Here is a 12,286-nt window from a genome sequence, read left to right on the forward strand (position 1 = left end):
GGAAGCATGATGAACTCATGCTTCCTCAGCCACTGCCTACACTCCTATGTGCCAGGCTAACTGCCCTGGCCATTGAAGGTCCATTATGGACCATTAAAGTGCCTGGGGACTATCCCCTGGCCTCAACTGGCACAGCCATGGTCCTCAGTCAAATCCACTAGCACTAACACGTGATTAAGACAGCCTGGGTAAATCTTTCATTAGGAGAAGAGGTAGCTAGGCAAACAGCTGCTACTTCTCTACATTTTATTCATTATTCAGTACCCCAAGATATTTCTTATAACAACTCTTCCTAATATCCCATGTTGCTCAGATATACATAATAAAGTTAGGCAGCAGAGGTTAGAGGATCAAAGTTAAAAATAAAATCACCATCATCTCTTGAGGTTTTCAAAAATAGTAGTTAGTAGGTTTTGTCTTGTGTCAATATCATTTACCATAGCTTACTTTACCCTTTGCTTTCTATTAAAAATAAATAAATGCATACATGCAAAAACCTATACATGCATACATGTATAAATTCTGTCATGATATCTGAAAACCAAGCAGTTACCTAAGATGGTCTCTTGCATTCACAGACATATTATCACCTTATATTCAGATTGCTATTCTAATCAAATCCAATCACTAAGTCAGGTTTATATTTGGAAATATTGTTTCAGAAATTTGGAATACAAACCAAAATTTTTTTAATCTTAAATAATAATATAGATTACTGTCAAGGAAAATTATATATATATAGTATACATTAATATATGATATATATATATATTGTAAGAACACTAACCTATACATTAAAATCTTTAATTTGAGCTCAAATTCTTCCTACCTGTGTGACTTTGGGCTAGTTATCTCAAATGAAGGGGTCATTAATTTCTAAGGTCTTTTTTAACACCAAATTCTACAAATTTTTAATGTTAGACTAATTCAAAACTGAGGCAAGGAAAACAAAATAATGGAAATAATATAAATTCATGCTTTAAAGTAGTCCTTAAAGGGAAAGCCAATAAATAAACACTCTCAGATTAAAAACAGATGATCTGTAAATGTATACAAGCCTGCCAGACACAAATTGCCTCTTTCCTCTCTTTCTCTCCCACCCTTTCCCACTTAGAGATCACCTAGTGATCCACAACAGAGAACCATCTGATCCCACTGTCTCTTCCCCATCATCTCCCATCTTCTTTCTTCCCCATCAGAAAGATTATAAACCTTGGGCTAAGCCAATCAGCACACTAACTTCCCCTCAGTCAGAGCCTTAGATTCAATGGTTGGAAACAAGATCAATGGATTCAAGCACTGTAAACCTTAGAGCCTTATCAAGTGCAACCAGCAGATAATTCACATTTCCTTAAGGGACTTGAACCTGGGATCTTGTTCGGTGGGAGCTGCCACAGCCATCATGCCTCTATATGGAGCCTAAGTAGCTCCTGGAATACCCTAGAACTAAACTGAGCAGGCAGAGAAACATCATGTCTCAGTGGAATTATGTCAACTTCTAAATCAAGCTCCACCTGAATTGTAGTTAGGAGAGAAATAAATTCACCTTTTGTTGCAACCAGTCTGGGTTACATTTTCTGCCAAGATGCAACCAAAGAAATGTCTAATCTTTAAACATTTGTATACATTCATTAACGAATCTTGACTCTACCAGTGACTCATATAGCCACTTGGGACAAGTTATTACTTAACCCCTCTAGGCCTTAGTTTGTAAAATGGAGATGATCCTCATCTTAAAGGATATTGTGAGGATTTAAAATTATGTAAAACACTGATCACAGGCCCTAGCAGGTCATGGGCTCTCAGTAAATGGCAGCTCATATTGTTATTTTTGCAATTGCTTTGGGAAAAGCTCTCTTCTCCAACATATAAGAAAATAAATGAACCCAATTATTGCTCATAAGAATAAAAGCAGGACTAGTAAAAAAGACAAGTTCCAGAATTTGCAGTAAAATTAGAAAAAGTAACTGTAAAGTTCTTGAAGATATATGAAAGTGCCCTCTCAGAGTCTCTCCATCACTACTTCTCCTCTAACAGTGATCGGTCTCCTATTAAATCTTTCTTTAAACATTAGTGTCTAAATTAAGTACATATGGAACTACACTGATTTACAGTTCATCAATTCAATAAATTATATATTTTATAATTAAGCCAATATAGGTTAGGCAAACTTTTATTTACAGTATCAAAAATATAGAGAACGTTGCTATTATCCCAAACTCCAGCTTCTGATTTCATGATACAGCCAACTGTAATGGGTGAACATTAATTTTTACTTCTTGTTTTTATTAGTCTCTGCCATAACCATGTCATTATGCCAGTATTTTCTGAATCACTAGTGAATGGCAAAAACAAATACAGCAGTTATGATTTAATCAGAGACAACACTGCTGAAACAGCTAGCACAAGTAGACACATTTAGAATAGTAAATGGATAACAAAAAACACTTACAGGCTCATTAATAAGAAGGCAATTAGGTCTTCTGGGAAAATTCATTTTCTAAAAGAATGCTAAAGCAAGCTATAAAATGCAAGTAAAATTGTGTTTTGACATGAGTAGTGTACACTGTCTATTACATCATAATTTTTCTCTTGAGAAAACTGACAAAAATCTCTGTTCTTAAATATGAGCACAAAAGATAATGAAAAGAACACCAGTTATATTTAAAGCATTCTACCTACCAACTCCCATTCATTAAGTTTGACTGTCCTATAAATGAGCTCCTTATTACAAAGATCTTAAATTACACTTAGATGAAAAAGAGAATTATAAAGAGACTGCTACTAGTAATATCAGAGGGAATAGTATTTCCTGTATCAACATAACATTACGCTAAAAATGATTTGCATATAGCATGTTTGGTTCCTTAAAGAGTATGTTTATCTTTAAATATTCTTATACAAAATATTCATAACCAAAACTAGTCTTATTTTTAGTCTCTTATGAAAATTTTTTTTTCAAAATCGTCTGAGCATTCTTTTAAAAAGCTTGTATAGTACTGTTGTTTTGATGTGTCTGGAATATTAAATAATAATCAAGTAAATATTGATCAGAAATATAACTCCAGGGGCCGGGCAAGATGGCTCACACCTGTAATCCCAGCATTTTGGAAGGCTGAAACAGGAATATCACTTCAGCTCAGGAGTTCGTGACCAGCCTGGGCAACATGGTAAAACCCCATCTCTACTAAAAATACAAAAATTAGCTAGGCATGGTGGCACATCTATAATCCCAGCTACTTGGAAGTCTGAAGCAGGAGAATCTCTTGAACCCAGGAGGCAGAAGTTGCAGTGAGACGATATTGTGCCACTGCACTCCAGCTTGGGTAACAGGGTGAGACTCCATCTCCACAAAAAAAAAAAAAAAAAAAAAAGAAAGAAGGAAAAAGAAATATAAATTCAAGGAAATTATTTCAGGTTATAATTAATCCTTTTGCAATACTCTTGAAATTCTATGGTAAAGTTCATGTGACAATCTTTTTAAACTGTGCTTTCTTTGTCCTAGAGCAGTGTTTCTCAGAATTAAATGTTCCATCAAATCACCTGGGGATTTCAACAAAATGCAGATTCTGATTCAGTAGATCTGGGGTGGCTCTGATGATCACAGATCATCACAAATTTCCAGATGATGCTAATTATATTGGTCCATGAACCACAAAATCCCAGGACACCTTGCAGTGAGGAATCCAATGACCATGAAGCAATCAGTCATCAATCCCTGGGTGGGTAGTGAGGACCCTAGAAAGCCTTCCTCTCTACTCTTGAATTTACTGAATGACCTAAGAAAAATCACATCAAGGAACTGTTGCCAGTCTGCCACTTAAACAGCTGCTAGGTCACCTCCACTATCCAACAAGGATTAGGGGAATTTCTGTGGCTGGTCAGCTGCTGCCTTGAACAGCGCTTGGAGAATTGGCCTGTGAGCAGCTGGTTAAGGAACAGGCTGCACTGGAAGGGTTTATATTAATAGATACCAATCTGGAGAAGGATTTATTATTTTATTCTTAAAAGTATAACAGTATAGTATAGTATACAGTATAGATTATATACAGCTTATTTTCCACTTGTTTCTACATCTATGAAATAATGATCTATTTTGACTACTCTTTCCAAAAATGTAAGTATGGAGTTTTGATACCATCTCTAGATGCCCTTACCTTCTTTCTAACCTAAATGTTTCTTCAACTAAATCCTAGCATTGTTAAGATGTGTGTGTATGTGTGTGTGTGTGTGTGTGTGTGTGTGTATTCACAAAGAGGACTACATACTTACATCTTTCACATTTCCCAACAAAATAAATACAAACAATAACTCCACTATAAACTATTTTATTTTGCCTTGTTTCTGAATTCCCCTTATTAAAACAATTCCTAGAATGACGCCTGTTGGAGGATTCAGCTGGCACTGCCCTGTTCATCATTTTCATTATCAGAGCTCAATAATCATATCAAGTGGAAACACAGATTATTCCATTTAGGACAACTTAATCTGATCCTAAAACAACTGTAAGTGACAAAATAAGCCACTTGTAATTTTTATGGATTATCAACACACGAAGGAGAATGCCAAAAAATTCAACCAGAGTTAAGTGGGGAAATGGCAATGTTCCACGAGAGGATCAATGTGATCCTTAGATCCCAGGCCCAGTGTTTTCCCAGAACCTCAACAATCTAAAAAAACCTCACAAAACTAAGTTTTAAAATTACATACACTTAGTTTTCATTATTAAAATATTAAATACAGATCAATAGAATTCCCACAAGAATACAAAAGGAAAATAAACATACTTCCCACAACAGAATCTTCATGAAACTTTAAAAACATTTCATGTGAAACTACGTTTCTTCAGGAGTATTTTCACAAAACACATTTGCACTAATGTGGAGTGTGAAGTTTATAAACTATTCAGAGTTCACACTGATATCAAACATCATAACATTTTTTAAGTTTTCCAAAGCATAGTTGTATGTAACTTATCTCAAAATATCAAGCAATGTGGTTCTGAAATTGTCTATCCCCATTTATAAAAGGGAACTTAAAGACTTCAGAGACAGCAACAAATAAATGTTCTGTGACATTAAAAGATTAGTTCATGGATATGCAAGTTTGCTTTTTGCTTCAATTGAAATAAAAAATAGCCTGATTAATGTATTATTCACTTCCTTTGTTATCAAATACTGTTTTAAGACCTATCATGAATTGGTGTCTTGTACTTTTTTTTTCAGTACTATGACAAACAGCATGAGTTTTGATTAAAAAAGCAAGTCATGTTCAAAAGCAATTACAACGTTTTTAGGCAAAAAGAAACACCATTTGAAGAAGGAACTCAGACCAGATACATATGATCAAAGTGTAAAGACTGAGAGGAATATAGACAGGGAAATTTTTACATTGACAGAACTAGAAATAAATGTGTCTGGGCAAAGGCAAAGGCTGATTTCAATAAACAAGTCAAAAACAGGACTTTTTTCCTCTTCTAAAAATTAAGTAAAAGATCAAAGACACATACACACACACACGCACACACACACGTGCACACACACAGAATCCCTGTGTTCTTTGTTTTGTCTTTAAGAACAATTTGTAAACTCTCTTGATGCTTCCTGCTCTCAATCTTCCAGCATCTCTCTTCCTGCACTCCATGAAAAGCAAGTAGGGGAAATGGGAGCAGCATAGATCCCTATTTAGCATGATGTTCACTGTCTTTAATACCAGTTTAAGTAGACCTGGTATACTGCACTTTAAAAATATTAGTAGCCAACACACTTTTTCTATATGGAATCTTATCACATGAATTAAATATTACCTTAAAGGCCAGAAAAACCTGTAACAAACCATCATTGCTAGAAATATGAGATTTGGTGGGAATGTTGGCATTAGCTTTGGTTAGTGGATGAGTCATATTTCCAGTTCTTAAGGACATGTACAGCACTAAAATATATTTGGCAAAAACAAAAGGGCTGTGATCTTGTGTGTATGTATGTGGGGCTCTGTTTTTGCTAGAGAAGAGGAGGAGGGAGTGTGGGAGGGGGCAGAGTGGCAGAGGGGTTGATTTATTTTTGAAATTCACTTTTATGAGCACAAAGAGAAGAGCTGTCAGCAGCACACATGCCAATGTCCAAACAGCAGCCAGACTCTTCTCTTTCCGTCTGGGTAGGCCAGACACAAAACTACATCTCACGATCTAGGAAAATCAGGAGTCAGATGTAAGGGGAATAGAGAGAGAAAAAACAGTCCTGGAAATGTCCAGCTACATATGATTGCTAGTGATTAGAACGTGGAGTTTTAATGAATTGAGGGGCCGAGGGATATTTAGCCAATCAAAACCAAAAAAACTAACAGGCAAACCTTAAAGCAAGCTGGCTCCAATATATCTTCCTAGCAGGTAATAAGTATAAGAGAAATTAATCTCACATAAAGAGACAACAAGGAGTCAGATACTGCTCAGGTGCTGCTTAGATGAGTTACAGGACCCTAAGGATCAAGTGAGTGCACACCAACAGGGTAACACGTCAGGAACTATAGACAAAGCAGGATCTCGAGCTGTATTTCCAGGCTCCTATCATACAAGAGAGACAATAGTCCCTCTCTAGGTCATTGATAAGACTGCATCTAAAAAGCTACATATTATTCTCAACACAGAGTTGAAAAGCTGAACCAACAGTTAAACAAACAGCTAAAGAAACTGGCTAAAAATATTTTTTTCTGTAGTTAGAAATACCTGGAGTGTTAATAGTGACTCTTCCATGGGTTTAACTCAAGTAAGGATTTATACGAGTTAAGTTAAAAAAATTAAGGATAATCGATCATTGTGCTGACAAAATTATGGTCTGGCCAATCTAGTATGTTTATGTTTAACAATAATTATGTTTAACAATAATTAAAATGAAAGACTGGCTGAGTGAAAACACACACATACACGTATACACACACGCGCGCGCACAGACACACTCACACAAAAATCCTGAACAGCCTGCACTTACTGGAGAGAGAATTTGGAAGCAGTAAAAAGCCGAAACTAAGGCACTTAATGATGATTACACCCCAGATAGCTGCAGAGTGCTTTACGATTTACAGTGCTAGTTCCCATAAATTACTTCATTTAATCATAAAAACCATGTGGAAGGGTCAAGTTGGGTATTATTATCCCCATTTTACAGATGAGAAAGCTGAGTTTCCAAGTCACCTTACCTGCATCTGGTTTCATCAGTCATCTAAGTCCTTCTACAGAAAACTTTCTTACATTATATCAAGAGATCACAGCTATACAACCCAGTGAATAAACTTTAATACTTCTTTTTTCTTCCATGCCTCAGTTTCCTCAGATATGACATGGGTGTCATTTTAAGTGAGAGGTGAAACTGAAAGAATATATGAGTTGAGATTTACAGAAAGTTCTGGTTTTAAAGATGCTCGCAGTACAGCAGTTTTACACTTTAACTGCAAAAGCTAAGAAAAAAAGTCACAATAATGAAAACACTCTTACAGTTTTAGTTTAAACAAGGAAAACTAAATAAGTATATGACACATCAAAGTCCCAACAATGCTCAGCCTTTCAAAATTTCCTTTTGAAGCTTACTACATTAGGAACCACATGATATCAGAAAGTAAACTGATCTTAATGAGTACGATTTGAAAGACATACTTAAGATATTTTTAAATTCTCAACATGAATTTGTCTTCGACTTTTAAAGTGGGTTTATTTAAATTTCTCAAAAGGAATAAAAGTTCACTATTTAAAGTAAAACATAAGAAAAACAAGCAATATAGAATACACCTCCAATCTTCAATACATCTCTAATCTGTCTGCAACAAATCTGACTGCCATAGAATTTTATGACAATAAAATATCAAATGATTTATGGTAGCCAGAAAAAAAGGTAGCCAGAAAAAAAGGAAGTATTTACAAAACAAACTTATAATTTGTGGAGAAAGGCAAATCCACAATCTGACTTTAAACTCTGAGAATAAAAGACATTCACTTCTGGGCATACATTCCTAAAGGGCAAAATCTTGAGATGCAATCCTGTGATTACTGTACTTTTTAGGAATGCACATTATATTAATTAAATATACAACATCATGTCAAATGTTGCGCTTTGTCACTAAAGAAAAGCAAGGCATATTTAGTTAAAGTACTTAGAACTAGATATCTAAGAACACAATTGTTTATTGTACATATCTAAACTCCAGGTATCAGAAAAGCTCATTTTCACATTCAGCTGGAGGAAATGTAATATTTACTTGTTAACTAAAGGGTAAATAACATTAAAAAAGAGAAGAAAAAAAGTTTCTCTACTGCTGAAAATATATCCATCAGCTGTTGAGACATTAATAGTTGCAACTCTTGAATACATGTAAGTTTAATCATGCAACTGGTAGAGTTCAAACTTTCAATTAACAAACTACAAGCCTTTTCAAGCGTAGGCTTTCCGTGCAGTGACAAACGCTGTGCAGAAATCAATACTCACTCCAACTTGCCTGCATATAATGAGTTACATCAAGCACGGTTTCAATGCTAACGGGCATTATATGTCAGAAATGCATGCAGTAATGCTTACTCCAGAAAGAATTCAATTAAACCATCGGATCATTTTTTGCATAGAGCTGTTACCCTCTGCGTACATCAATTATATACAGGGCTTTTCCTCTGCGTGCTGCCATTTCATAATCTCTGTCTGAATGTACCACACATGCTGCCACCTGAATCTGTTGTTTAACTCCCTTTATAGAGTTCTAAAGGGGGCGGGGGTAGGAGGGCAATAGAAAGGAAATAAACGATTATTCCAGAAAACAACAATTTGAGTTTATTTTCAGGAAACAGGGCCTCCAAAACAACGTGAGAAACTGTCAGGTACAAAGTAAGTTATTTGCGTCCTGCGGCTTCAGCCAGGAGCGCGGCTGTCGCTTTTCCTGTCTTCTCCATCACCCTCTGGCCACCTCTGCGTCTCCATCTGCACCGCGAACCCCAGCAGCAGATGCGCTCGCCAGCCAAGCGAAGCTGGGTAGGTTGGCCAGAAAAGTTGTCAGGACTGGCGGGAGGTAGACAAGTGCTCGGGAGCCCGCTCCCCAGCGTCCACCTGGTGAAACTTCAGAGCCCCCAGAGGAGAGAACGAAAGAAGCAACCAACCTACACGAAGGATAACAAAACTGGAGGGGAACAGAGGGCGGGACCGGGAGAGCCGGGGTTCACGGACTTCTCTGAGCGGCTTGACCGAGAACCCCCAGGGCTACAGCGAGACGCTCCACTTGTCTCCTTTTGGGTTCCCCCGGCAGAAGTCAGTCATTTACAGTCCGCTTCCAGCCCCAGGCCGGATCCGGGGGCCGCGGGGCAGCCTGGCGGTGGTTTTGCCCGAGGAGCGGGCTCCCACGCGCGAGTCAGCCTTCCTCCACCAGGCGCCCAGACCTCGATGCCCATGAACGCTCAGAGTGGGTCCTTAGAACCGCATTTCAACGCATCTTACAGGGCTCCGCCAACACACACGCAGAACATGCTCCAGGCAGTGCCCGAGCGCACAGGGCAAGCCCGGGAGCAACCCAGCGCTGGGGGAGGAGAAAGGGGACTCCGGGAGGGACGGGGAAGTAGTTAGACAATAGTCAGGGGAGGTTATTCCCGGGACAAAAAGCACCTGGCAAAGCGCGCCGAGGTCAGTCCCTTCGAATCTCCACATTTCTGACAATGGCTTCCTGGGGAATTTGTTTAAACACCCAAGTGGCAGAGAGCCACGAGCCCGCACCACAAGCAACAGAGTGCCGTCACCGGAGTCGTAACTACTTTTTCTTTCTCTCTTCCCCACTAGCCCGGCGCAGGCCACGCGAGACGCCGAAGCCAGCAGGTCCCCACACTCTCCGGCTCGACCGTGCCAGCCTGCGCCCCGAGCAAGCTTAGGAGAGGAACAATGGGTGCCCCGCGTCCCACCTGGCACGAACTCTGGGGACAGCCCTCCCTCTACCCTGTGTCCCACATCCCCGGACCGCGAGAGCTCCCCACGATCCTTGTCCCCAGCCCTGGCGGGGACCTGGCTCACCCCTCGTGAGCCCAGGACTCCGGGCGTTCGTCGGGGACGCCCCCCGGCCACTCACCTGCGGAGAACTGGCCTTGGGCCGATCCCAGGAGAGGCCAAGGAGAGAGGAGCAAGAGCGCCACAAAAGCAGGCAGCGCCGCCGCCGCCGTATCCATGCCGAGTTTGGGAGAAGTTTCAAGCAGCTTTGCAAAGAGCTGCCGGGGGGAACGCCGCGAAATCCACGACGGAGGCGCGGGCCGGGCCTCACGGGGTGAGGACGGTGAGAGGACAGCCGCCCGCCCGCACTTTTTCCTTCTTCGCAGTCGCCAAACTACCTCGCGGGCGAAAGCGTCGCCAGCGTCGCCGGCCGGCCGCGGCGGCAGCTCTCCATGCTCGGCGGAGGCTGCTCCTGTTAGTCAAGAGTTACTTTGCTCGAGGAGGGACGGGGGCGGAGCCGGGGGTGACGTCGCCCCGCGGGCTCCGGGCGCTTCTGAGGAATGCGGGCTCGGGCGCGGCGCCGCCGCCGCCTCCTGCCGGAGAGACGCGCGCCAGCCCCGGCCGCGCGCCCCGCGCCCAGCGCCCCGCGCCGCCTTTGTTCGCAGCCTGGGCCCCGCCGCCAGCCGCTGCTCCAGAGGAACGAGCGGGAAAGGGGACCCGGCGCAGCTCGCTGCCCTGTTCCAGAAATCAGAGTTTGAGAGGCGAGAGTTCGGTAAGCCGTGCGACCGGACGACCGAGGACGCGCGCAGAGAAACCCCCGCCGTCCGAGGAGAGGCGTCCTGGGGTTCCCTCCCCAAGGTGGAGGTCCCCCCGAGCGGTTGCTGATAGAAAGGGGAGTGTGGAAGCGCCCTGAGGAAACACCCGCCCGCCTTGAAAACTCCCCGTTCCTTATTCTTGTAATAAGGAATAAGACACCCCACCCCCATCGAAAACTTGTCCCTTATTCATAGAATAAATAAAACTTGAACCAGAATTAACGATCGGTAACTTTCCAGCGTGAACAGCTGGCGTGTCTCCTTTCTGGTTTATTTGTCATTTGCCAAGTATTTGGATTTACTCTGCTTCACTGACTTTGCTTGTTGTTCTGGAACCTTCCGGCCCCTTTCCACTTCTCACCTAAGAACTGCATCAGGGCTTATTATCCCTTCTTTGCACCTAGGTCTGGTGTGTGTGTGGTTTTATTTTTTTTAGTATCTAGTAGCTAGTTAAGACGTAAGTATTTAACAAAAGGACTTCTACACTGACCATGAAAACAGCTTCTTTGGAATGATTCATCTGGCAGAAAATAATGCTATATTATGACAGTAAAATATTTCACTGTTAACTACTTCAGCAGCTTGAAGTGGTTTCGCCATATGCCACCCTGCCTTACTTCTGTGGTAAGACTGTATGGTGCATACTTTATTCATTCTTGTAAAATATCACAAAAAATAGGTATGGTCACAATTGAATAACATAATAACTTTGATTCAGAATTTTTATGTGTTATGTACGACTGCTAAAACAATAGTCTGTTGATTGACATCTCTCAGTTTCTCAGACATCTTAGCCTTTGTAAAACAAGACAATGTGAAATTCATTTTAATATAACATTCACATAATTTACCAAGCCACATATTCTTTTAATCAAATATATGCTATTAATGACCAGGCTTATGACAGAGCCTGTGGAAATAAAAATGTAATAAATATACACACAAATATATACAGATATAAATACATATTATACATACATACATATCAGGCAGAAAAGACTTAAAAATTCTGTGAGAATAGTAGCCTGATCATTAGCACACTGACTAGCCCAACACTTGTCAATTCAGTTCAGCGTAGTTAAGTTCATCCTTCCTTAGGGTACAATGTAGATTTTTTTTTTAACTCATTAACCTATAGCTTTCAACACACCATCACCATTCCATTTCTTTACTTAGAGAACATTCCTAGATCCCAGGTAACAAAAAACTGAGGGACGTATTTTTCTTTTTGAGGACAGCAGAACTTCCTAAAATTTAGCAGCAATTTGTCCCAGTAAAAACAAACAAAACCCTACTGTCTATATACTAATTCATCTGTTCTACTCTTGTAAGAAATGTAAAAGAAGTTCATGACGTGGTAATTTGTTTGTTTAAATACACAAACAAAAAACTTCTTTAAAGACTTTCACACAGTGCCAGGACAAAGTGCACACAATTCTTACCTTGCCCATTTTGGGGGACAGCTGATAGAAGATTCATTTCATGAAACTTTATTACTTTCTCTATCATGGAAGTAATAATAATAGCAGG

At 40.3% G+C, this 12,286-nt stretch overlaps 1 protein-coding gene across 9 annotated transcripts in view; it reads right to left on the reverse strand.

Moving 5' to 3' along the window:
- PTPRK (protein tyrosine phosphatase receptor type K) overlaps nt 1–10,421 on the reverse strand; it is a 557,269-nt gene extending 546,848 nt beyond the window's left edge. For 5 of the 9 annotated variants that reach the window (XM_058435550.1, XM_032158821.2, XM_058435552.1 and 2 more), the window contains exon 1: nt 10,084–10,277. In XM_058435550.1, the coding sequence (XP_058291533.1) occupies nt 10,084–10,180 (97 nt within the window). In that variant the 5' untranslated portion in view covers nt 10,181–10,277. Of the gene's footprint in view, nt 1–10,083 lie in introns of all 9 variants that reach the window. The other 4 variants (XM_032158857.2, XM_032158849.2, XM_032158831.2 and 1 more) reach the window with 1 other exon arrangement.
- Nucleotides 10,422–12,286: the final 1,865 nt, after the last annotated feature.

The sequence above is a fragment of the Hylobates moloch genome, unplaced genomic scaffold, assembly GCF_009828535.3.
Source record: "Hylobates moloch isolate HMO894 unplaced genomic scaffold, HMol_V3 SCAFFOLD_2, whole genome shotgun sequence".
NCBI classification, from domain to species: Eukaryota; Metazoa; Chordata; class Mammalia; order Primates; family Hylobatidae; genus Hylobates; species Hylobates moloch.